We start from the raw sequence: 23,527 nt of genomic DNA on the forward strand, positions 1-23,527 counted from the left end.
GTTTTTAAGATTAAAATACCCTGAAGACCACAAAAGTTGATAAAATCTAAATACATAGGCCTCGTACGTACTAAATGAGCCATAGTCTGGTACCCGTCTGCAGCCTGGTGGTTGGGGACTTTTGTTTTAAATGAACTCCCAAAGAAGAACAATGAACCTGGTAAAAGCATCTGTGTAGAAAGTTCTCTTTCACCATGGCTGAATGCATAATAAAATGCCGGGCTGAAGTTTACATGTCATCGCCAGTCTTTTGGAGAAGCGTTCTCTGTCAGATGAAACGAAAATTTAATTGTCTGACTGTAATGAAACGGAAAAAGACAAGCTTTTGACCAGAACAACATCCCGACTGTGAAGCATAGGGGCGGCGGCGGCATAGTGTCACATTGTGCAGGGTTTTTCTGGCACACTTCGAATAGAAAATAGATTATAAATAACATCGTAATTGTATATGACTTAAAAAATTGATTGAGAATGAAAGCTTTATTTTGCTCATGAAGTTCACTAAATGGACGTATTGAACGAATGACCAAAACCTCTGAACTGTCAAGAGCATCACAGTTTCTCATTTCTAACCTCTGACAGTGAATTTCTAGTTCTAGTATTTCTAGTGGATTTTCTGACCCGCTCTCTCTTGTGATCTCGCAGCTGGATGAGGAGGCCAATATTAACAGCATCGACTATTACGTGGAGCTGCTGTACGAGGACGTTCCAGAGAAGATCAGAGGAGCCACGCTTATTCTGCAGCTGGCCCGTAATCCCGACAACCTGGAGGAGCTGCTTCAGAACGGTACGCCGTGACATCAGATTGCAGACGCATGAAATGGTGCAATTGACAGTTATATTTTTCTGGAAATAGTTACATTAGGGTTACATTCTCAGAGCTAAGCATTAAATACAGGACAATTTGAGCAGGAAATTACAGCACTTTTCATGCTGTATGAAATGCACTACACACAATACTAAAACGCAAAGCATTAGCAGGTGGTTTCCTGTTTTTTTTTTTTTTTTTTTTTTTTGTTTTTTTGGTGGAATTACAATTTGGTCTAATTTACAAGCGAACAATTCTCCATCAATTAGCCTTCTCAGATTTAGAGGCAAATCACTGACACCACATGCTTTTTGTTTTTACACGTCAGGCTGCGCGCTGCACGGAGAGCGCTATATTCTATATGTTAATTAGCACGTTTGTATTTATTTCTTTTAGTACTGTTTTTTCATGTTTTATTTTTGTAAAAAAGTTCAGAACTATTTTACATGGTGTTGCTTACGTTTGTTTTTTATAGTTTTTTTTTATTTTTTTTATCCTTTTCTATTGGATGATTAATCGATTATTGGCGAGTACGATCCAACCGATCTATCGGAATCTATAAAATCCACTATCGGTCGACCTCTAGTTTAAATGTTGGCAGTTAAAAAAACGTTTTGAGAGAGCTCAGGAATAAACCATTATATTAAAACCCAATAATGTAAATAGTTGTATTGAGGTTAAGAATTAAATGATGAGTCTTGCAAAGAGTTATATACGGAGCTGTGATTATGTTATTATCCAACAAACAATTTAATTAATAGAAATGTGTGTTAGATGAAACACGGCTCTTGTTTTCTCTTGTAAGTGTCCCTTGTTTTAAAACATTTCCGGCGCGTTTTTATAGCGCGCTCTACTAAAACCATAATTCACCAATTAGAAAGCGACGCGCCATTTACGAGACGTCGCACTTTCACATACGTGTACACAGACTATCCCTTTTCGCCGAATATTTCCCAGCTGTGTTTCCCGGTCGGCCGACGTCCAGTGTCCATCTCTTCTGTCAGTACGCATTAGATCCTGCACAAACCTGTCAGCATTCGTTAGCATCACAGTGTCTGGAGATGGCGTCTGAGCACTAACAAAGTCGCACCGGGGTCATACGGAAACGAGAGGGGCCCGGGGGGGGAGCACGACGCACATGTCCGCCCGCAGAGGAAGTCTCATTTCTCATGCCACGTGAGACCTGACCTCTCCTTCTCTCCCGTCCTGTAGCTCCTGGGTCCTCTGACCCTTCTTCTCTTCTCTGTAACTCACACCCACTCTTTCTCTCTGTTGCTTTAACCCCTCATCCATCGTTTCCCTTGTGTTTAGGGAATCTCCAATTCAGCTCAGCTCAGCGTATTTATGTTCCATATGCATGTTCAGCATTGACACATATTTGTGTGTCCTTCTTAGAAAACCCTCCTGATCACTTCTGCAGCCTACAGATTTCATATACATCTGCACAAAGTTTTCCAGTCTGCAATTCCCTAGAAGTGAAAAACCGATTCCAATTCTACTGCCCAGCATTTATCTGCATGTGAGGTGGTATCAAAAGTTTGAGACTCGCTCTGTTTATTAGAAAGTACTTTATTTATCTACGTTTTCATCACCTTCAAAATAGTCCTTGCACAGCAATACAAAGCTACCAGTGTTCCTGCTACTTATGGAACGTGTCCTGGACGTGTTCTTTTCTAAGCGTGTCAAGCACCATCGGCGGTTTGCGTCAGATCTCCGCAATCTCGGACCTTTGTGCGAAGTCCACACGAGCCAAATCTTGGCGAGTAGGGTGGATGCGGAGGGGAGATCGTGTGGATTGTTCTCCGACGGTCATCGTTGAAGGTCTTCTTTCACTCTTGAAGCGCGCGTGCCTCTCAAAACACCTCAAACATCCCGTTGCAGCAACGTCGGATGCCAAACATGCGTCCTGTCAAACGTCTCTGTGTCAGATTTGCCCAGTTTTATGTTTTGCTCTTTGTTCTAACTTGCTGTCAGATCAGCATCAGTTACATTGTTTTCTCACAATTCCCGACTTCGTTTCTCACCAATTTTGACTTCATTTTGTGCCAATTACGACTTTATTTCCCACAATTCTGACTTTATTTCAAATTTGGCAGATGCCCAAACTTGTTGGTGCTGGTATTTGAACTCAACCTTCTGATATCCTCAAATTTCCAAATTGGCCTTTTGTTACCACGCTGCTTCCCTACCTGACATGATCTTTGCAGGCACGTATCTAAGGCTGGGTTAGAAAGAAGCTCTTTCCATGTTGTTTAAATTCCACATGAACTACGTTGATGTTATCATAAGGTCGAGATGCTCACAGTTGTCAGATTATTGGCACGGGAGTTCAATTCTGGTCGGAAATTTATTTCCGTTTTCCAGAATTGAGCTACATCGCCATACTGTATTGTTACAATTAGCAGTCTATTAGATTTAATTCTAGATTACTTTGAAACATCGAAACCCACATTTCTTGCACTTTGAACTTTTCATGCATGTCCGCTCCAGCTTCGTACCTTTACATAATCAATTTTAATATGCAGTTATTTTTTTTAAGGCTCTTTATGTTCTATATTATTCAACAAAGACAAACAATAAATCATTGTGTATTATGTCCATGAATTGATATGAAAGAGGTTTTTATTAACTAGTCACAGCAATATATTGAATGATTTGTTTAAACTGTGAGTCTTGTAAGCATGTAATAATTATTATGACCATATAATCTAAATTGCAGAAATACCACAAATCAGAGTGTTTACCACATTCGGTATTTAGATCATTTAAAGTCACTGTAATAAACATGATATGTAAACATGTGGATTGCACTCTTTAACACTTCAAATAAATAAAACGATGATGTATATATTATCTTACTGATCTCCAGTCAGTAAAGTAACACACAAAGTGCAGAAAAATAAAGGAAAACAAATAGCTGCGAAAAACCCTGCTGTTTTCAGCACGACTCTCCTTTAGCATTTCCTGTGTAGCTCCAGTCTAAAATATCTGCGTGATTGAATGTTATACCGCTTATCCAGTGTATTAATCAATTAATCAATTCCTTTATGTCTTTGTGGTGTTTTAAGTGCTGAATCGGGTTAGTTGTAGAAGGCGGGTTTTTGCCAATACCCGATGCTGCGCTGTTTTTCTTTTTTTTTTAAGCCAAAACAGTCCTACACAACGTTCCATTCCTCTTTGACACTATAGTTTCCGCAGTATCAGCTTCAAGCCTGAGGTCATTGTACAACAGATCAAGGTGCAGTGTAGCCTGCCAACTGCTTTACTCTGACGTAACCGAGTGTAATCGGTTGAAAAATCTATTTTTTTCATATTGCGTTATTATCGCAAATACATTTAATCGATCCGCCCTAGTTATAACTAATCCTATGTCTTTCGATATCTGTGATTCTGTTTCTTTTTGTTATTCCTACAAATGATATAGTACTCGAAAGTGTATTGAGTGTTGGATCACGTGTGTGTGTGTGTGTGTGTTGCTCTACAGAGACAGCTCTGGGAGCCCTGGCCCGAGGGAGGACTGGAAGCAGAGTGTAGACACTATCATCTACGTCTTCTTTTGTTTCTCCAGGTATCAAGCGGGGTATAAAAATCTCCGCTAGCACTTTTTAGTCTGAATGTTCGAGCCATTATCATGATCCATCATTACAGGGGCTCGTTTTCATAATTTTTTAATAACCGTGCTAAATTGCTTAATAATAATAATAATAATAATAATAATAATAATAATAATAATAATAATAATAATAGTGCCTACTGTCAAAAGCAATTAGATGATTGGGGATTTTCTAAGGATTGAATAGATGAGTGCACAAACTCCGGAGTTGTTCTTGGCTCCAGAGCACTTCGTTGTTTCTCAACTGCGCTGCAAAAATGGATCTGGTTCACATACATAATTGACCGGGGACCGTTTTGGGCGCTAGCTGCAACTTTATTTTGGCATGCCCGAACACCGTCCAGTACTCGGAGTCAAAACAATGCGAATGTTCCTTTTTCCCAGTTTTATCCAGTTCCATGCTTTGATCACTCACTACAAGATCGGTGCCCTGTGCATGAACATCATGGAGCACGAGTTGAAGAGGTACGACCTGTGGCAGGAGGAGCTGCAGAAGAAGAAGAGAGCTGATATCCTTAACTGTTTAGGAGTCATACAGGGGGTCAAGTGGTTAAGTCGGCTCATCAGTCAGAGGTGCTTTAATGTTTCATTTTGAACCGATGTGACGTAAATCCTTAAAACCAAAGGTCTTAGTGATGCTTCATGGATAGTACTTCATTAATCCCTAAAGGGAAATTTGGTGTCATAAGTTCCCAAAGAACTCAATATGTGGCAGAAGAATAAAGAATGTTTGAATAATAGATGTGCACATAACAGATTAACTATACAAAAAATATGTTGTAGGTATAAGACTATAAGTATAAGACAGCAGGCGTATAAAGCGTATAGGAGTCAGAATTCATGAATACATGGGGACAGTGCGTAAGATTTTGCAGTGTTTTACAATGTGAAAGTTAGTTTTGCAATATGCAGTGTAGCAGATTAGAAAAAATTGGGATGCGGTGTACAATGTAAATAAAAACAGAACGCAATGATTTGCAAATCTAATTAATCCGTATTTTATTCACAGTAGAAGATAAAAAAATACATATCTATGGAAGCCCATTTCCGCCCCTAAAAAATGGTTTGCCTAATTCCAACTTTATTTCTTGCAATTCCGACTTTATTCTCGCAATTCAGACTTTACCACAGTTCTGACCTTATTTTTGCCAATGCTGACGTTACCTCTCAAAATGTCAACTTTATTTTTGCCAATTCTGACTTTTTTTTTTTTTTTTTTTGCCAATCAGCAGCGTCACCCCCTCTGTAGTGCCAGAAAGCTTTTTACATTGAAAATTAAATCTACAATCAAGAGAGCGCATAACTGCATAATGCATCTATTATAATAGCGTGACTGCAGTCTGGTGCATCATAAAACAAAAAACACAACAAAGGACACCAGGAACTGTTGAGCAGTTAGAATCCTGTATCATACACACACAGGGCAACAGTCCTCTCCCAAAACTTCAGCATCTGGTCTCCTCAGTTCTCAGATGTATTACAGATAGAACATGTAATGCTACACAGTCGGAAACGTGACCCTGTGGTAGTCAGCAAATTCAAAATGACCTTTTTTGTTAAAATGGTGTATAGTCTCAGTTTAAACATTTTAATGTATTATTTTGAATAGAACATGAATTTATGAGATTTGCACTTCATCGCATTCTGTTTTTATTAACAGTTTACACCACAGTGTCCCAACTTTTTCTGAAATTGTGGCTGTATTTTATTAATTTCTTTGGATATTTTAGATCTGACAGTAAATATCAGCTGAAAGTGATTGTACTAATACATTAGTACCTGTACATGTAAAAGCCCTGTATACATCACTATCAGCAGGGCAGTATATACAGTATGTTCACATGTTGTTCAAAAAATGGCCTCTGTATACCTGGAATATATAAACTACGGTTTTGCCCCGAACCTCCTCCAAATTTTCAATAAACCAAATGAAATTTTGTCTGAAATGTTGAGATCCTTGACTGCTTGAACAGGAGGAAGACCCTGAGAACCAGAACCTGAAGAAAGAGTATGAGAAAGCACTGAAGAAGTACCACAGCTGCTAAGAGGTAATCAATCACACCAATATGGACTGAATGTACAGATGTGTTTAATAAAAAAAGACAAACGGATTTTATGCATATAATATACATTCGAACATTTTCTCCAAAAGTGGCGCTGTATCTACTGCTGAACCTGTCTGAGGACAGGCGCATAGAGCTGAAGATGAGGAACAAAAATATAGTGCACCTGCTAGTGAAAACCCTGGACCGAGAAAGCGAGGAGCTCCTTGTTCTGGTTGTGTCCTTTCTCAAGAAACTCAGCATCTTTCTGGAGAACAAGAACGATATGGTGAGACACACACACTTTTGTTTCAAAGTTTTAAATCATCCCGTCCCATATGAGCTGTATCACTTTTTTTTTTCTTTTGTTCGTTATATACGTTTTTTGTTTTTTCGAATTGTTCTCATAAAGATCAGTTATGGATTTAATAAATAGACAATGGAATTGATTCATGCTCTTTTATTCTGTAAGAACATCAAAAGTTTGAACCCAAATCTGTTTTTTAACATTTCGCCCCCATTTTTTTAAAAATCACGATCCAAAAAAAAAAAAAAAGAAAATCTCATTTCCTGTTTGCTTAAAAGAATAAAGTCTTCTTTTGTAGAATAAATATTCTCGCATTGTCCCATTGATGGACTTTGCATGTAAGCTTTAGCAATTCGACCCAATTTCTTTTTGTTGTTAATGGTTTCCGCGTGCACCCTGGCAGCGATAAATCATTGGCGTAACGGTCATTAGCATTGAAAGCTGGTTTGGAAGAGTGTTCGAGAGGGCTGTAATAGCTCTCACGTTTCCACAAGCCTGTGCGGCTGCGGCGGAGGCTGCAGTAGCCCGCAGACACGTTAACAAGGCGACACCACGAGACCTTAGCGCACGCCCGTAGAAGTGTGAAATAGGCGGCCTGCTGCTGATTCCACAGAGCAGTGAGGAGGTGGAATTTTAGATTCCAGGTTTAGCTTCTATTCTCTCTCTCTTTTGCTATTTCTTTCTCTTTTTCTCCCACCACCCACTTACTCTGCATCCTCTGCCTTTCTGGCTTTTGTGCGTATTCCAGGCTGAAACGGACACGGTGGAGAAATTGGCGAAGCTGGTCCCTTGCGATCATGAGGATCTGCTGAACGTCACTCTGCGTCTCCTCCTCAACCTCTCCTTTGACACCGGCCTCCGCAGCAAGATGGTGCAGGTGGGCCTGCTGCCCAAACTCACCGCCCTGCTAGGTATGCCCCTCACATGGACACATGATATGTATTCGGCTTTTATTGCAGTTTCATAGAGTAACCTGGACTAATGGCCTACATCATGCTGATAGATCACTGTGTCTAACAGCTATATACGAGGTGCTATCAAAAAAGTTTCGAGACGTGCTCTGTTTGCAAAAAAGTACTTTATTTATCTACTTCTGGAACGTGTCCTGGGAGTCTCGTTTTCGAAGCATGTCAAGCAGCCGGTTCTCCTCCTGTGTCAAAAAGACAAACTTCGAGCCGGATCTGCCGAGCAGGATGGGTGCGGAAGTGAGATTATTTGTCTTCGACGATCATCGCGCACAAGTTGGCGAATGGTTTTGCAATTTCCGTGGGTTGAGTCCAATGAAGGTCTCCCGGCGATGCTCTTCCGTCAAAACACCAGGAACGAATCGCTGCAGCGTCGCTGTGTGTCAAACTAATCATCAGCATGACATGAATATTCATACCCTTAATTGATTGTCCATATAGTCTATATACGTTTTAATTCTTTACATGCGATCAGTTAGAATTTGAATTGCGTAAAAATAGCAACGGTATATGGCCAAATGTATGTGGACACCCGATCATCACGCCCATACGTTCTTGTTGAGCATCGCATTCCAGATTTATCTACAATTAACACGCCCAGACAACAGAATAACGTGTACATGAATGAGTTGTCATTAATGCTTCTATGCGTTTCTCCCAACTCCAGGTGAGGGGCTATGAAACGTTTCAATGCCGTGTAACTTTTGACGCCCCTCCTACCCCCCAATTCCATCACACTGTGGTTGATTAGTCCTTGTATTACAGTACAATTTTTATGAGTCAGGTCAAGGAAGGGGCTCTGAAAGTACTGCGTGAGAAACGGCTGCAAGTACTACAGCACAGGACATTATAAATCTCTAATGACCTCGTATTGTTTTCTCAACCCTGCTATTTTAGCCCCGAACTGAATAATGTAATGGCGAGCAGAATAGCTAGCAAAAGTACTACATTAGCATACATCGAACACCTCCGTGAGTTGAGTGTTTAAGCTGACCGAACAGACTCGGGTCTGTGTCCGGCTTTTAATCTGACCACTTCCTGAGAAGGAATATAGCGTGCGATTGGTGCGTGAATCATGCGCCCAGGCGTGGTTGCCTTTGACACCACTGATGTGTCTTTTTACGGTCCTGGGGGGGGGTGTCATGGTTCCCACATAATTTATATAATCTCTTTTTTTGTAATAACAAGCTCGCTCCTAGAGTAAATATTGTTCTTCCAGGATGGGGGGGGGTTCCAGCGTTGGCTACCTATGGAGATCCGTGAGAACACGTGATCGCTCGCACTCAGAGGCACTTCCCGTAGTAAAGGGCTATTCATCCAACCAGGGCATGTACAGGGAAATGCACACGCGCCGTCCTGAACTCACATCTGGCGCTCAGGCTGATTAATAGAATGAACTTCTCATCTCTTATCTGGTCGAGCGAGAAGGCCACAAATCCCAGCAGCCCACAGCAGAGGTCACAACCTGCCGATAAGAAAAAGCAGCGATCGGCCTCCTCTCTTTATCGCCTCTCTTGGGTTATCTCCGAGCCGCGTGGAGGAGGTAACAGTGATCTGAGGATCCGAACATATTTTCTACTCCGCGGTGTTTATCAATGCAGCACCCTTCAGAAGCATTCAGTTAATTCAAGGGGAAACGGGATCACAATCAAGAAGGAACACATCGGGTTGAAATACCACAGACTAAGATTTTGTGCCCACTTGTTTCTGGACACTTTTGCATTTATGTCAACTGAACTCAGAGCATCCAGGTTCCTCCCAGCAAATGAGTCTGGGTTTTTACGAGGTGGCATCAAAAGGTTTAGAGACTAATGGACTAAATGTGAAATTCTGCTAAAACTGGGCAGTTGGACATTTGAAATACGGCGACTCTGCAACGAGTCGTTCGAGGCGTATTTAAAAGGCACTTCGAGAGCGGGAGAAGATCACCTAAAGACGACGAGAGATCACAAAAAGCGTCGGAGAACAATCCACATGATCTGACTTCTGCACCTCGTGTAATGAACGAGGTTGTGTTGGACAAATGAATGAAACAGAAAGGTTGAGCTCATATAGCAAACTGTGTTCAAATAGAAAACTGAAAAAGAACATGGCGAAAAGGCGTGTTAAAGTGGACCAGGGCCTCTATAGGAAATAAACGAAGGCACTGGCTGCTGTTATGGAGCGGGCTGTTGATCACCGTTGTGATCTTCATTCCTGAGTAAATACGCCGCTCTGTTTCGCTCCTTCGGACCTGCTGATGTAACTGATGTAAGGTTACAGCTTTCTTTGTCCCTCCACCAAACAGCATCATTTTATTTTTTTTGTCACGCCACCTTGTGAAAGAGTGCCCTCTTTAAAGTCGTGTTCTCTGCAGCTGGTTTACTGTCGAAAAGGCCAAGTCAATGGGACAAAAGGCTGACGCCTGCGAGCCTCCCCTCTGTACTGTCTTGGAGGCCTGGGTGGTTTGTAATTGAAGCGCAGCCTGCTGGCTCTCCCACTAACTGCCCCTGAACGGCGTAATTAGTTTCTAACAATGCTTTTTCCCCCCCTGCAGCCCTCTCCTTTTTCTAGGGCTCCAGTAGGGTTTTGAACATTTTTATAGGGGCCAATCTCCACAGCGCTCGTAAAGGATCCGCCGTTGTGTTCTCCCTACCTGCCGAGCGGAGCACTACTGTGCGTGCGTATGTGCGTGTCTCTTCGCTAATGAGAAGCACATGTTCAGGCCAATCGGCCTCACTGGCGTAGCGGAGCAGCATGGCTTGAAGTTATTAATGGCAGTAAAATTTATGCTTCCTTCTTTTTTTGCCAATTAAATGGAGGATTCCTTTTCTTTTTGGTTTTCGGAAAGAACATCTGGCTTCAATTGGCTGAGATAACCTAGCCTGAAGGGTCTGCGACCGGCTCCGACTGGTCCCCTCTTTCCACCCCAGACCCCCCCCCCCCCCCCTTTCTTTCTGTCTCTCGCGCACACTCACTTTCTCTGATTAAGCCGGAGACCTCACTTCTGACCTTCTGCACTTTGTCTCTCTCTCTCTCTGTGTGTGTGTGTGTGTGTGTGTGTGTGTGTGTGTGTGTGTGTGTGTGTGTGAGTGTGTGTGTGAGTGTGTGTGTGAGTGTGTGTGTGAGTGTGTGTGTGAGTGTGTGTGTGAGTGTGTGTGTGAGTGTGTGTGTGAGTGTGTGTGTGAGTGTGTGTGTGAGTGTGAGTGTGTGTGTGTGTGTGTGTGTGTGTGTGACCACTAGAAATATGCAAATCTGTTCCCTTTTTTTTATGGATATCGATTCAAGTGTGTACAAGAAACACTTGCAGGAGCAAGTTCCTAGTTTCCTTTCTTCTAACTCTTGTATTTCACTTCTCTTCCTTCCTTTTTTATTCCTCGACTAAAATATATGTAGTATGTGGTTCTGAAATGAATCAGTAGGCTCTAGTTTTAAATGGAATACCATAGTAAATAAATAAATGCCATCCATTTTGCTTGTTTCAGGAGATGAAGCGCAAAAGCATTTGGCCATGCGCATACTCTACCATCTTAGCGTGGACGACCGCTTCAAGTCCATGTTCGCCTACACGGACTGCATTCCTCAGGTAAGAGTATAAAATCAAAGAGAAAAATGTGAGACCACATGTGCGAATGTTACGGAATGGCGGACAACTGGGTTTTATTTCAGCTCATTCGGGGAAAGGCTACGCGGCGAGACGTCGAGGTCTGGGTATGGGAGCATGGGATTTGTAGTCAAATTATGCATGCTTTGCCTTTAGGATGTACAAAGGCACTTTGGGGTGGCGAGGAAGCGAGAGCAGGGCAGGTGCCAGTAAGTCTAGCCGCTGTGTGATTACGGCTCCGGGGCTGCTGCCATGTGATCCTCCGGAGCTGGGTGATTGCACAGCATGGCCTCCTCTCAGAGCTGACTAGCCTTGGTCAGGACTGCCTGCCGTCCTGCTTAATGTTAACGTCACGCATACACAAACTCACTTCACATCGCACACCCTGGGCTCCTGTTCAGTTCTGGGCATGTACTTTCCATCGGCACTAATAAGGACTGACACGCGGGATACGCTTCTAAAATCGGGAACTGTTTGGGGGGAAATCCTAAGCTCCTGCCCGTCTAGGGCGGGGCTAATTAGCGCCGCTTTCTGGATGTCTGCTCAGTTTGAGCTCGGGCCCAGATAGTCAACGATGAGTGCGTTTAATTTGTCCTGCCAGAGCTTTAAGGTATATCTCAGGCACTTCGATTTAACTCTTGAATATTGATACAATATTATATGGATATAACTGACAGGTCATGAAGATGCTGTTTGAGTGTGGTGAAGAGGGCGTCGACCCGGAGCTCATCTCCTTCTGCATCAATCTGGCAGCCAATAAGAGAAATGCACAGCTAATTTGTGAAGGTTAGGACGTGTACATTTGACATAAAGTGCATATTTCTCAATATATAGCTAGTCCCAGTGGCTGTATATACACATTGTCTTCCGAATGTCTCTAGGTAACGGATTGAAGATGCTGATGAAGAGGGCGTTCAAGCTGAAGGATCCGCTGACGATGAAAATGATTCGGAACATCTCCCAGCACGACGGACCTTCCAAGAACTTATTCATCGTGAGCGTCAACACGGACATGGATGTTTATTGTTTTATTGTTTACAGTACATGAGTGTTTTTTTTCTTTCGTTCAGGATTATGTAGGAGACCTTGCCGCTCAGATCGGTCAGAACGAGGACGAGGAATTTGTGATCGAGTGTTTGGGCACACTGGCGAACCTCACTATCCCCGACCTGGACTGGGAGCTGGTGCTGAAAGAATACAACCTAGTACCCTTCCTTAAAGACCACCTCAAACCCGGTGAGACGGGGAGGCAGTCCCAAGCAGGGATACGAACTTAAGAAATGATCCGTCAATTGGAAAATTATTAAAGTTCACACAACCGCTTTTTCCATTTTTTTTTGTGACCTCCAGGTTCGGCAGAAGATGACCTCATGCTGGAGGTGGTGATCATGTTCGGCACGGTCTCGATGGACGACGCCTGCGCCGCCATGTTAGCCAAGTCGGGCATCATCCCTGCGCTTATAGAGCTACTCAACGGTTGGTTGTGGTCATGATTCAGAACTTGTTTAATCCTTTTTAACAAGAATTTTACTCATCCATTTTGAGATGTTTAGAAGGTCATGAGTTAAACTCCCATCAACACTAAGCTGCCAGTAGTGGGCCCCTTGAACAAGGCCCTTAACACTCAACTGCTCAGTTGTATTAATGAGATAAATAATGGTGTCTGCCAAATGCTGTAAATGTAAATCTCTTTATCTTTTTTCTTTTTTTTTTTTGCAGCCCAACAGGAGGATGACGAATTTGTTTGCCAAATCGTATACGTCTTCTACCAGATGGTGTTCCACCAGGCCACTCGGGACGTCATTATAAAGGAAACCCGTATCCTTTCTTCCTCTTTTCCAAACCACACTACCGAGAGACTTAGTTACCTCCTTTACCTTAACTCCGTTTCCCCAGAAGCTCCGGCTTACCTCATCGACCTGATGCACGACAAGAACGCCGAAATCTGCAAAGTGTGCGACAACACGCTGGATATTATAGCCGTACGTGCTTATTGACTTAGCATCACTCGATTTTTGTTCCTATACAACTCGGACCTGTCCGGATCCCCAACCGTGTTAGTTTTACGTTGTTACTTATGGCAGCGTCGGCTCGTGGATTTGCCGTGGACATTACTCCGCCGAGTGATTATAGCCAGGCCTCAGATTAATGTAATTAGGTCTCCATTATACCAGGTTTCTTTCTGAGGCCAGGGGAAGTGTTCTATACAACTGATCAGGCCGAGCTATTAAAGCTGGGAGCCACATCAAAGAGGCCAGAGGTGTCTGGTTAGACTCAGATAGGTACAGAGGACAGAACTCAGGTCTGCTCAATACCACACACACTCGCCCCTGCTCTTGTTCAGTTTTCTAGGGTTTGCTTGGCAGTTTGAAAGTTTTTGCAAGACCTTATCTTCAAGTCCCATACTACGACCCCAAGATTGCAATTTGTTTGACAAAAATTGTCCTAAAACACTCCGAACCCTGGTTCGTATCCACTGTTATCGGGACGTCAGAAATCTCATGAGCCGTGCTGCAATAAAATTAATGATCCAAGCCATAAAACCTTTTCCCTGTCATAACTCAGACCTGCTGTGTCCCGCTTGATTTATTTGCACCCTGACCAAAAATGTTAGTTTGGCCTGTTTCGTGATAATACGTCTTTTTTAGCCCCGAGCCTCAGGTGGCCGTTCACATGCGCCCAACCTCGGCGTCCAGGCTGAGATGATTAATCGTCTGAGCTTGGTGCATGGAGCTCGGTGGATCTTGGCCATGTTTGGAGAACCTACACAAACATCTGCCATGTTAAACGCTTGGCACTGAGCATGCCGACGCAGATGTGGACACTAAAAGGAGCATTAATAGCCCTAAGCTTGTGTATTATGATCCACATTTAAAGCAGGATGGTTGTTTTCTCGTTTCCTACACAGGAGTACGATGAAGAATGGGGGAGGAAGATCCAAAACGAAAAGTTTCGCTGGCACAACTCTCAGTGGCTGGAGATGGTCGAGAATCGGCAGATGGACGAAGTGGAGCCTTTCTTGTACGGCGATGAGGGAGAGACCTTTTTGCAAGGAGCGGACATCCTGGAGCGGCCGGACCTCTTCTATGGCGCAGGTCATAACGCCGCCTTCCCCAAATCCTATTAGCACCATAACAAAATGGGTGTAATTCAAACTCGCTCAGATCCTTACGCTCACCCATTTTTCCTGCTTTTAACACGTCAACTTTGAGTACAAAATGTTCATTTGCCGCCTATTAAATATATCCACCCACTAACAGGTGCCATTATGAAGAGATAATCAGTGTAATTCACTTCACCGCTCATGTTATAATGTTATGACTGTTCGGTTCGGCACGATTGCCATAAGTTAATTCGCGGTTAATTGCAAATTAATCGCACATTTTAATCTTAATTGCCCACATGGGCATGGACAAATATATAGATGCTTTATTATTAGTGAAACCAGACTCAGCATAGGGCATGAAGACAAATTACACAAATCATCAGGACACCAAACGACATTTTTGCTGTATTTCCACACGGACAGATTTAATTGCCGGATGCGTGCATCATGGCGGATTTTGGTGCTTAATTCAAAACTGGTGAGTCAGAAAAACAAATGCTAATGTTTAAATAAATAAAAAAATTTGGTGTTTAAAGTCGGAAGTTTATTCTTTTTTTTTTTTTTTATCTGAGTAATTTTATCTATTTTAATATAAAATGGTCAAACAGAAATGCGCCCTGCATTCATTCAAATTAGTGTCGTTAAAATCTATTTGCGCTAACGTGTAATTATGGTCCGATTTATGATTGAAAACAGTGTTCTGCCTCCTATTTTTTTCTGTAGATGGATTAATCTCTGCAATTGCCGCCATCAGTCCGGACTTCTTTACAGACTTTCAAAATGGAGACTATGTCGCATCACAGGGTTTCCCTGGCAGGTACACACTAATATTTTAAGCGATACTTTCACGATCACTTGTTCGATTCATTTACAATGGACGTTGTCTCAAACAAGCTTCACAGAGATAAAAGAATGAATAAGTTTGTCCCTAACGGGTGACCCAGTGGTGACTGTGGCGAGAAGAAAATCCCGGAGATGGCTTGAGGAAGAAACATTAAGAGGAACCAGACTGAAAAGGGAACCTCGTCCTCAACACCAAACCATTCATAACTGAATTCAGGCACATTATTCACTTCTAAGCTCATACCAACCTCAGCGCACCCTGTTGTTTTTAGGAGCACGTCCCGAAAACGCTGTGTCAGGTCACACCCCCCCCCCCCCCTCTCTCTCTTTTCTTCACTGCCTGCCCCCCCACTCCCTCCAACAGCAATAGCTGTAGTGTTGAGGCAAAAATAAAGAAAACACACAACCATTCGCTGTTCCAACACTTTACAGATCAGCCCCCACGTGCCGGCTCCTGCCGTCATGACCCGCTTTGAAAAACACACGCTGACGATTTGATTTATGGGCTTTCTGTACGCCCCCATATGTATGATGGCACTCTAATAAGATCTTTCAATCCCCGAGAAACTGCGATCCAAACGACTTGATGGATAACGAAGAAGCCTGTTATTTTGATTAGCTGACGCTCCTGAAACGCGTCGAGGCGCTCACTATTTATCTGTTGTTGTTGGCTGAGGTGTAGAGAACAAGCTTTTGACTGAATCAGGAGGAGTTTAAAGACAAGCAGGGCATGTGTATGAGCGAGCGAGAGAGAGAGAGAGAGAGAGAGAGAGAGAGAGACTCACACAGATAGAAAAAAAGGAGGAGAGTGAATTAAGTGTGTTGTTTTTTTTTTCACACACACACACTGAAAGAGCACTGGGAATTAGGCAACCAGAGAGTTTGGTTTTCATTTGGTCGGAGCGGTCCGAGAGATCTAGGTTAACACAATAATGAAACCCAGCCTGCAGGGAGCGTACCGCCAGACCAGGAATGGCTTTAATCGGCTCGCTATTATTCGTTCACACGTATCGCAGTGCGGTTCTTCACTCGCTACGTTGCAGCTGATGAACTGGGCTAAAAAGGACCCAAGCGGGTAGTCCCGAGGCGAAAGGAAATCCGTAAGCACTTCTAGCTAGCGAAAGAAGTTTCACACCGGGCCCACGAACCGGCAGCAGAATGCAAAGAGGCCTGGTTTTTAATGTCATCTAGACAATATGTAATCCGAGTTGCACCCGGGCTGGCCATGACGCTGCCTTCGAATTCTTGCGAGGGCTGTAAACAAAAAAGGCCAGACCCGCGCAGCACGGGAGAGAGACTTTACAGTCACCCAATCAAGAGCGATTTTGAAACGACGCGGATAGCGTGCTGATTTAGAGGAGCAGTAAACCCCCGAGTAGCGACAGGCCTAAGATCAAAGCGGCGAAGCAGATAGGAACAGGAAACAGGCTCGTGTTAAGAGGGCTTCGTCTCAGGCCTGCCTGGAAACACTGGAGTCTTTTGTGTGCTTCCATCCGGCTCCGGATTCCAACCCTGTTGTCTGTCCGTGGGGGAAGGAGCCGAGTGATAAAATGCATAAGGTGGCGAGAATCTTCCCAAAGGCATAATTTGCACTCAAGACACATTTTTCACTTGGTTTGGAATTACACAAGGCGCATCGATGATTGACCCGTGATGCTTGTGGGTACGTCTTTAGCGGCACGATCCGTCATGACTATCTAGAGTAATGTCTTTCGGGTTGTGTCTCCTCACTTGACTTCTCCCGAAGCTTAAACCTGCCTTAGCAAATGAAATACCTGCTGCCCCACACTGTATATTGGATTTGTACTGTTCTTAATGTCAACAGTCTGCTACAATGTGCTCAGGACCACAAGTTGCATTTAATCGCCCTCAACAACAATAAACTGTAATCAGGAGGACATACCGGGATGAGGACGCGTTCCCCTTTTGTATCCGCGTCCTCTCAGAGCGAGATGGTGCAGGATGATGGATTGGGTAAAACATTGGCAGGTTTTTTTTGTCTTTTTTTTCCTAAACTCAGCTGTAAGATCTAAAGCAACAGTAAATCCTCTCGCTCGAGTAGTTTACTGCACGTATATGCCGAGGCGAGTTTTACAGTAGTCGGACGCCGTAAATCATAATGAAAAGGTACTGTGTCCAGACATCCTTGTGAAACCTGAGACGGCTGGAAAGGAGACTGAAGAAAGAAGGTGGCGGATTCCAAAAAATGAGGTGAAGTTTATTTACCTATACACTTCTCTGGGATTCTCACCACCTGCCTCTTAATCAAACTCTTCCCAAGATACCCAAGATTCTCACAGGGGGGAGAAGAATAACAGGAGGTGGTCACTACAAAGAAAAGCGCCTGATGTGTGTACGTGCTCTCACAGAAGTGATTTGTGCTAAGAACAACACAGCATTATGGGAGCTGGTAGGGGCAAAGCAAACAGCTCATATTTTTTAAGAGAAGTGCCGAGCTCCGAGGAAGTGGGGGTGAAGAGCGAGGACGCAGAGGTGAACGTTGAAGCTTTCGGGTACTTGGTCGATCATTTTGCCTTTCTAGATCTTCATTTATTATTATAATATTGTTATTAATCACTCGGATATGAAATAAAACAAGAGGGCACAGTGCACGCCGGTATTATGGATCTGCCTTTAATGCTTTATAATATTTGCTTTCTTTTGTTTAACGTGTGCTCTAATGTAAATCAAATCAAAGTGTTTCAGTGTCAAGGCCCAGAAACAGTACAGAGAGTTTTGGAGTAGCGCAGAGGTTTTCACAGTCTGATTTATGCGCACGTTGTTTTTTTTTTCCGGAAGTTTTCTTGGCATTACCGTTCATGGCCGTTTGGATTCTTTTTAAACCTGTACTTTAGTGGCATCTAGTGGTCGAGCACTTCAACGACACGCAGGGATCTACCAGTGGTGGGCGGTCTGGGCCAGCAAGGCCTTCTCTGCTGTTTTAAACACTATCAGAAGCGCTGACATACATTTACAACCTAAATTCAAATATTTGTTCCATGAAATTGTATGTTTATTCGCAACAGTTTATTCTTTTCATTTTGTAGCGTTTCTCTTGGCTGCACTGCTTCCAGTACGTGTATGTGGAGGTTAGATTTTTCAGATTTCAGCCTCTATGTGTTGACATGTCAATCTAATCTGCCCAGGGTCTGCAAAGTCTGTCCTGCAGGCCCATTTACCATCGTCTTCTAAAAAATTAGCTCTGTTCCTTTAACCAATCACATTTAAAATTCGCCTCACAGGGCAGCTAGCTGGCCCAGAATAGAGTCAGCATTTTCCCGTCCCCTGATTGGTTGGTCAGAGGGAAACTGTTACAGCCAAGTTGGACTGGCAAAACACGTGTGTAGCTCTGCACACATTAATACATCTGAGTTAGACTTTTTTTTATACCTGAAGGAGGAAGAGAAATTGATTTGGTCTCAGACATACCTCCACATGTGCGGCACCTATCAGTAATAAGACACACTTGCCACTTACTATGTGCAACACCGCCATGCTAGCATTCATTTTAAATCCTGTAAAATTCCCAGTTTGACTTCTCGTACTATTCAACAATAGTAGTAACTCCTATACTTTGTCAGTAAATAAGTAATTGATGGTGCCATCAGCTAATTCCACTCTCCGTACAATTTTTTTTTTTCCTCCAGTGCTGTTGCAGAGAGATATGGTCCAGGTCCAGGGGGACCAATGCGACCTGCTACGGCATATGGCTTCCGGCCCGACGAGCAGCACTACTACAGCTACTCCACATCACGCTAGAGCAGTACGAACACAGTAACCTAAATTAATCCTTTTATTCATACAGTCTTTAAAGCTGAGTCAGCACTACTAATGCTATTTATTCTATCCATTTTAAAGCCACTATTCCATTAGTCTCTAATACGATTCGGACTCACTATGCTTTCATGAACGATTTCACGCAGCCGTCAGTAAATAGTACAGGTTTAGTGTGTTTGTTATAAGTGATCTACTCTTGTGTATTGAGCAACTCAAAGGCACTACATGTACCCAGATTTACAGAGTTTTTTTTTTTTTTTTTTGCATGACGTATTAAACACACAGTTTGGTTATTTTGCAGCTATCGAAAAGGAGTTATTACTGAATTTCTTCGCATGAATGTACAGCATAGTTTAGTTGCACACGGTAAGAGCTCATCATGGAGCTCACACATTTACACTTGTGGCATTTACACACACTGAAACACTCAGGCATTTCAGACACTTTCCAAGGTAGGACCTTGGGAGAATATTTAACACTTGCTTGAATTGGTCTTGAATTTATTTATTAAATTGTAAAAAAATTTGTTTATGTTTTTAATGTTATGGTTTGTTTTGTTTTTTTTAATGTAACTTTTTGTACGTAGACTTTGTATGGCTTTCATTTTTTATGTATATATTGTCAATTTACATTCGATTGATGTGCTTTACCCGTAAATTGTCTCAAACTGCTGTTTTATACAAGATGCCTATTATTTATGTGGTGCAATATTAAATCCAACTAATATGATCAAGAATTGGCTTTTTGTCTGCTCTGTTTCCAATGAATAATAATTCACTTTTCAATCCAGTTTTAGTCGTATAGCAATTTTAACAAAGTACATTGGTCCCAAAGCAGCTTTACAGAGATGAGTAAATTACGAATATACATTTTAAATTCATAATTTAGTCCCTTTAGGTTTAAGTAAGTGGCGACAATAGCAAGAAACACCTCCATTAGATGGTATGAAGAAGAAACCTTGAGATGACTCAACACCCAAATGTTGATTCATTGCCGATTTATCATTGTTGAAGGTATCAACTGTTCACTGATGGACACCTGAATGCACAACTGTTCATTCAATTGCAGCCCAAGCCTATGCAGCATTCATATGGTTCCTCTGTGGAACCTCAGTTGTAATCGAATGGAGAGAAAGAAGAACAGGACAGGATCACTGGTACCTCAGGAGCATGTGTTGTTGGTCAGAGAGAGGAGGGATATACAGATGATAAGGTATTCTTATTGACAATGGTTAAGGACACTGTACAGTGACTCCAGCTAGACTACACGACAGTATAACTAAAAGAGAGCCAGAAGGTACCGCAAACATGAGCGTCAAGCCACGTTGTATCCACATTTATGCAGACAGTTCAGGGTTGACCGTTTTCATCTTTCAGAGATGTTCTCTGATTATTTCTTGATCCTGGGAATAAGGCATGAGGCTGGAAAACACTGGATGAAAGCAAAGTCTGTCAGAGAGCCAGATCCAATTACACCTGGCAATTACTCAGGCTTTTGAAAGCCAAGAACATTCAGTAGATCAACTCTATTACTCTGTCTATTTTAATGTTTTAATGTTTTAGTGTTATTTATTTATTGGGTTTAGACCTGAGTGGGTTTATACAGATTTAGTGATTTTAGTATTTTTTTTTTCTGGTCATAGGTAAAAATATTATTCAATATTATAATATTTTATTATAATATATATATATATATATATATATATATATATATAAGATGCTCAGCATTTCCTGTGCCTTGGTTCCAGGAAGCCTAATAGCTGAATAAAACATCTTAGATGACACTAACCAAGATCCTCCTAATGACAGGCTTTGGTAAAAACTTTAACTCGAAGAGATGCTATCTCATGGTGTACGTTCCTCGTACGCAAAGCGAAACAAAACTCAGAACTGTTTGTCGTAGGACTGCGATAAAAGAAAAAAAAATACTTTATTTCAGGAGAAATGTGGCCAAACTAGATTAACTGTGTCAAATTCCATCAAATCAAATAATTTCACAGATACAGGTAATGCTTTATGCAAGTTGCACAAACACAATATAGTTTTGTATTATAGTTGTTTTTGTTTTGTTTTTGTTTTTTATTAAAATGGTGCTATAACATCAAATGAACTGATCTGTAACGTTCATGTTTGTATTTTTCCCTCTTTGCATTCTGGGTTCATCTAACAGCAAATTCAGAACATATTTGGACAACCTGAACCTCCCCTTTCTTTTTTTATTTAAATTTTACAATTTGCCAGGTTTCAGGAGGCCAGTCTGGTCAGGACACATTGATTTGGTTGGACAGTAAGAATAAAACTGAACAGCAGGTCTACTATATTCTACGAAAGCCAGAATCACTTGCAGTTTTAATTTTGTACTAGAGGTCGACCAATTCATTGTATTTTGCAGAGTAATCGGCACTGGCGCTTCATTGCTGGAACTATCAGCTATAGGCAAAAATCTAGACCTAGTTTTTCCGGGTTATGTTATACAGTACGAGGGCGGCCTCTAGAGGTGAATCTCTCACGCCACGTACTGATTATTTGACTTGTTTTTATTATTTATTTTGGCTGTAAGTGTTTTGATTTACTTAGTGTAACTTTTTGTTTAATTTGGAATGCGTGTTTTATTTTTTTATCAATATTTAATAATATAATTCATATATTTATATTTATTTAGTATAGCACATTTTCATGATGCAGTAGAGATTTTTTTTTATTTTTGTTTAATATCCCATATCAGATGTTCTCCTTGCTTTCCTAGATTTTGTGTGTGTCTGTGGGAATTTGTGATAATTCCGCTACATAAGCATTAGTGTGATCAGATACTGATGGGTCTGGTGTTCCAGTTTATCCTGAGGGTGTTTAGAGGGGTTCTGGCAGTCAGTAGATCTTCCACTTCAACCTTATCTTCATAGAGCTAGCTACACTGGGGTATAGTGTTTTGCATCATGGAAATGTGGAAAATCATTGCTCTATTATTTATATAAGTAATGCAGTGGCACTTTTAAGGACCAGAGATTCCAGTCTGTGCAGCCAAATGCCATATTTAATCTAGCTCAGGGTTGATGCCTACTAGGTGTAACTCCACCCCCAGGCACATGGCTGCGGCAGAATGCGAACACTCTGTAACCTAGGCTGAGAAATGGGACTACCTACAGATAAGCTCACCTGTGCAGGTGTAGTAGATTGTGACAGAGCCTGTGATGAAGCTTGCTAAAGAGAAGCAAACCTGAGAAAACCTTGCGAAAGAATATCTTAATACGCCATTATGGGAACATCGTCCAGTCTTCTGGATGACAATAAATACACCTTTATTAAAGGTAAGGCTTCATTTGCCAACATTTGCACATTGTTTCATTCAAGGTCAAGTCAGCAGTGAAGTCCTTTTTTCGAAACAGGCCCATTGACTTCTAGATGAGTTATTAAAATTATAAAAATGCCTACAGAAAGAGGTAGATGTTTTTTTACCAGAATACTGAGAAAACAGACTGTAATATATAATTCCACAGATTATTAGACTTTGTCATATTAAGCCTCCACTTGTAAACATAATCTTATTTATATGACTGTAAACTAAGTATATAAATAGGTACATAAGCGCCATGATGCTTAAGAGTGTCTTAGTGGGGTTTGGTACCTTCACACAGATCCAAGAGATCTCTTCATTCTACAGGAAGTTACATCATTTCTTTAAGATGATTTTCACGTAGTCAGGCATGTTGAGAATATTAACACTTTGGTAAACAACATTTTCTTTTTTCAAACAATTCAGTAAACCTTTGTTCTGTGCTCTCTCATTGTTTGATCCACAATGAGAGAGCACTTCTATGAGAAGAAAAACATTTAATTACGAGGATGATCAGGATGTTCCTATTAAAGGAACATACACATGATATTTTATTGTTAAAAACATGGAGAGCTTTTTATCCAGTCTTACTTGACATACAATATAGGGACAAAATTATTGGGACACCTGACATTTGTTCTTTCCCAAATTGTTACCACAGAGTTGGATGAACACAAATATCTTTGGATGCAGTAGCAGTAACTTTTTTCTTTCACTTGAACTTGAACCCAAACTTGTTCCAGCATAACAATGCCAGCTTCATGAAGATTTGCTTTACATGGGATAGAAAGATCTCCTGCTATACAGCTAAAAACCCTAGTGAACACCTTTGTGATGAATGTGAACACTGACTGCACCCCAGACCTCCTCACCTCAGTGCCTGTCTTTACTAACACCCATGTGGTTGAATGAGCACAAATCTCTACAAAATCTAGTGGAACATCTTCCCAGAAGGGTGGAGGTTTTTGTAACAGCATATTGGGAATAATGTGGAATGGGATATAAAACAATTACACAGCAATCGTATGGTCATATTGTGTATTAGAGCAATTCTGTGTGGGTGTGTGTAGAGGTTCTAAAACACAGGTGAACCATGCGTGTAAGGTATGTAAACACAGAACTGGCCCTGCAAGTTAGGCGTGAATGCCTATTG

General features: G+C 41.8%; 2 protein-coding genes across 2 annotated transcripts in view; both read left to right on the forward strand.

Moving 5' to 3' along the window:
- Positions 1–151: 151 nt before the first annotated feature.
- Positions 152–19,780, forward strand: kifap3a (kinesin-associated protein 3a; the record flags this gene model as incomplete). Its single annotated transcript, XM_083563426.1, is given in 19 exon segments — positions 152–160; positions 646–787; positions 4,293–4,313; positions 4,316–4,376; positions 4,806–4,950; positions 6,395–6,452; positions 6,455–6,469; positions 6,574–6,752; positions 7,519–7,681; positions 11,200–11,300; positions 11,996–12,104; positions 12,200–12,312; positions 12,389–12,554; positions 12,669–12,794; positions 13,038–13,136; positions 13,215–13,300; positions 14,227–14,413; positions 15,148–15,241; positions 18,915–19,780. Coding segments are annotated over 19 exon segments (1,986 nt in total). The 3' UTR covers positions 19,027–19,780.
- A 2,357-nt stretch (positions 19,781–22,137) lies between these two features.
- LOC310738068 (protein Niban 1-like) overlaps positions 22,138–23,527 on the forward strand; it is a 120,577-nt gene continuing 119,187 nt past the window's right edge. Inside the window, exon 1 of the mRNA XM_083562987.1 lies at positions 22,138–22,228. The gene's annotated coding sequence lies outside the window, so the exon portion shown is untranslated. The remainder of the gene's footprint in view (positions 22,229–23,527) is intronic.

The sequence above is a fragment of the Silurus aristotelis genome (assembly GCF_946808225.1).
Source record: "Silurus aristotelis genome assembly, chromosome: 15".
In the NCBI taxonomy this organism is placed as follows: Eukaryota; Metazoa; Chordata; class Actinopteri; order Siluriformes; family Siluridae; genus Silurus; species Silurus aristotelis.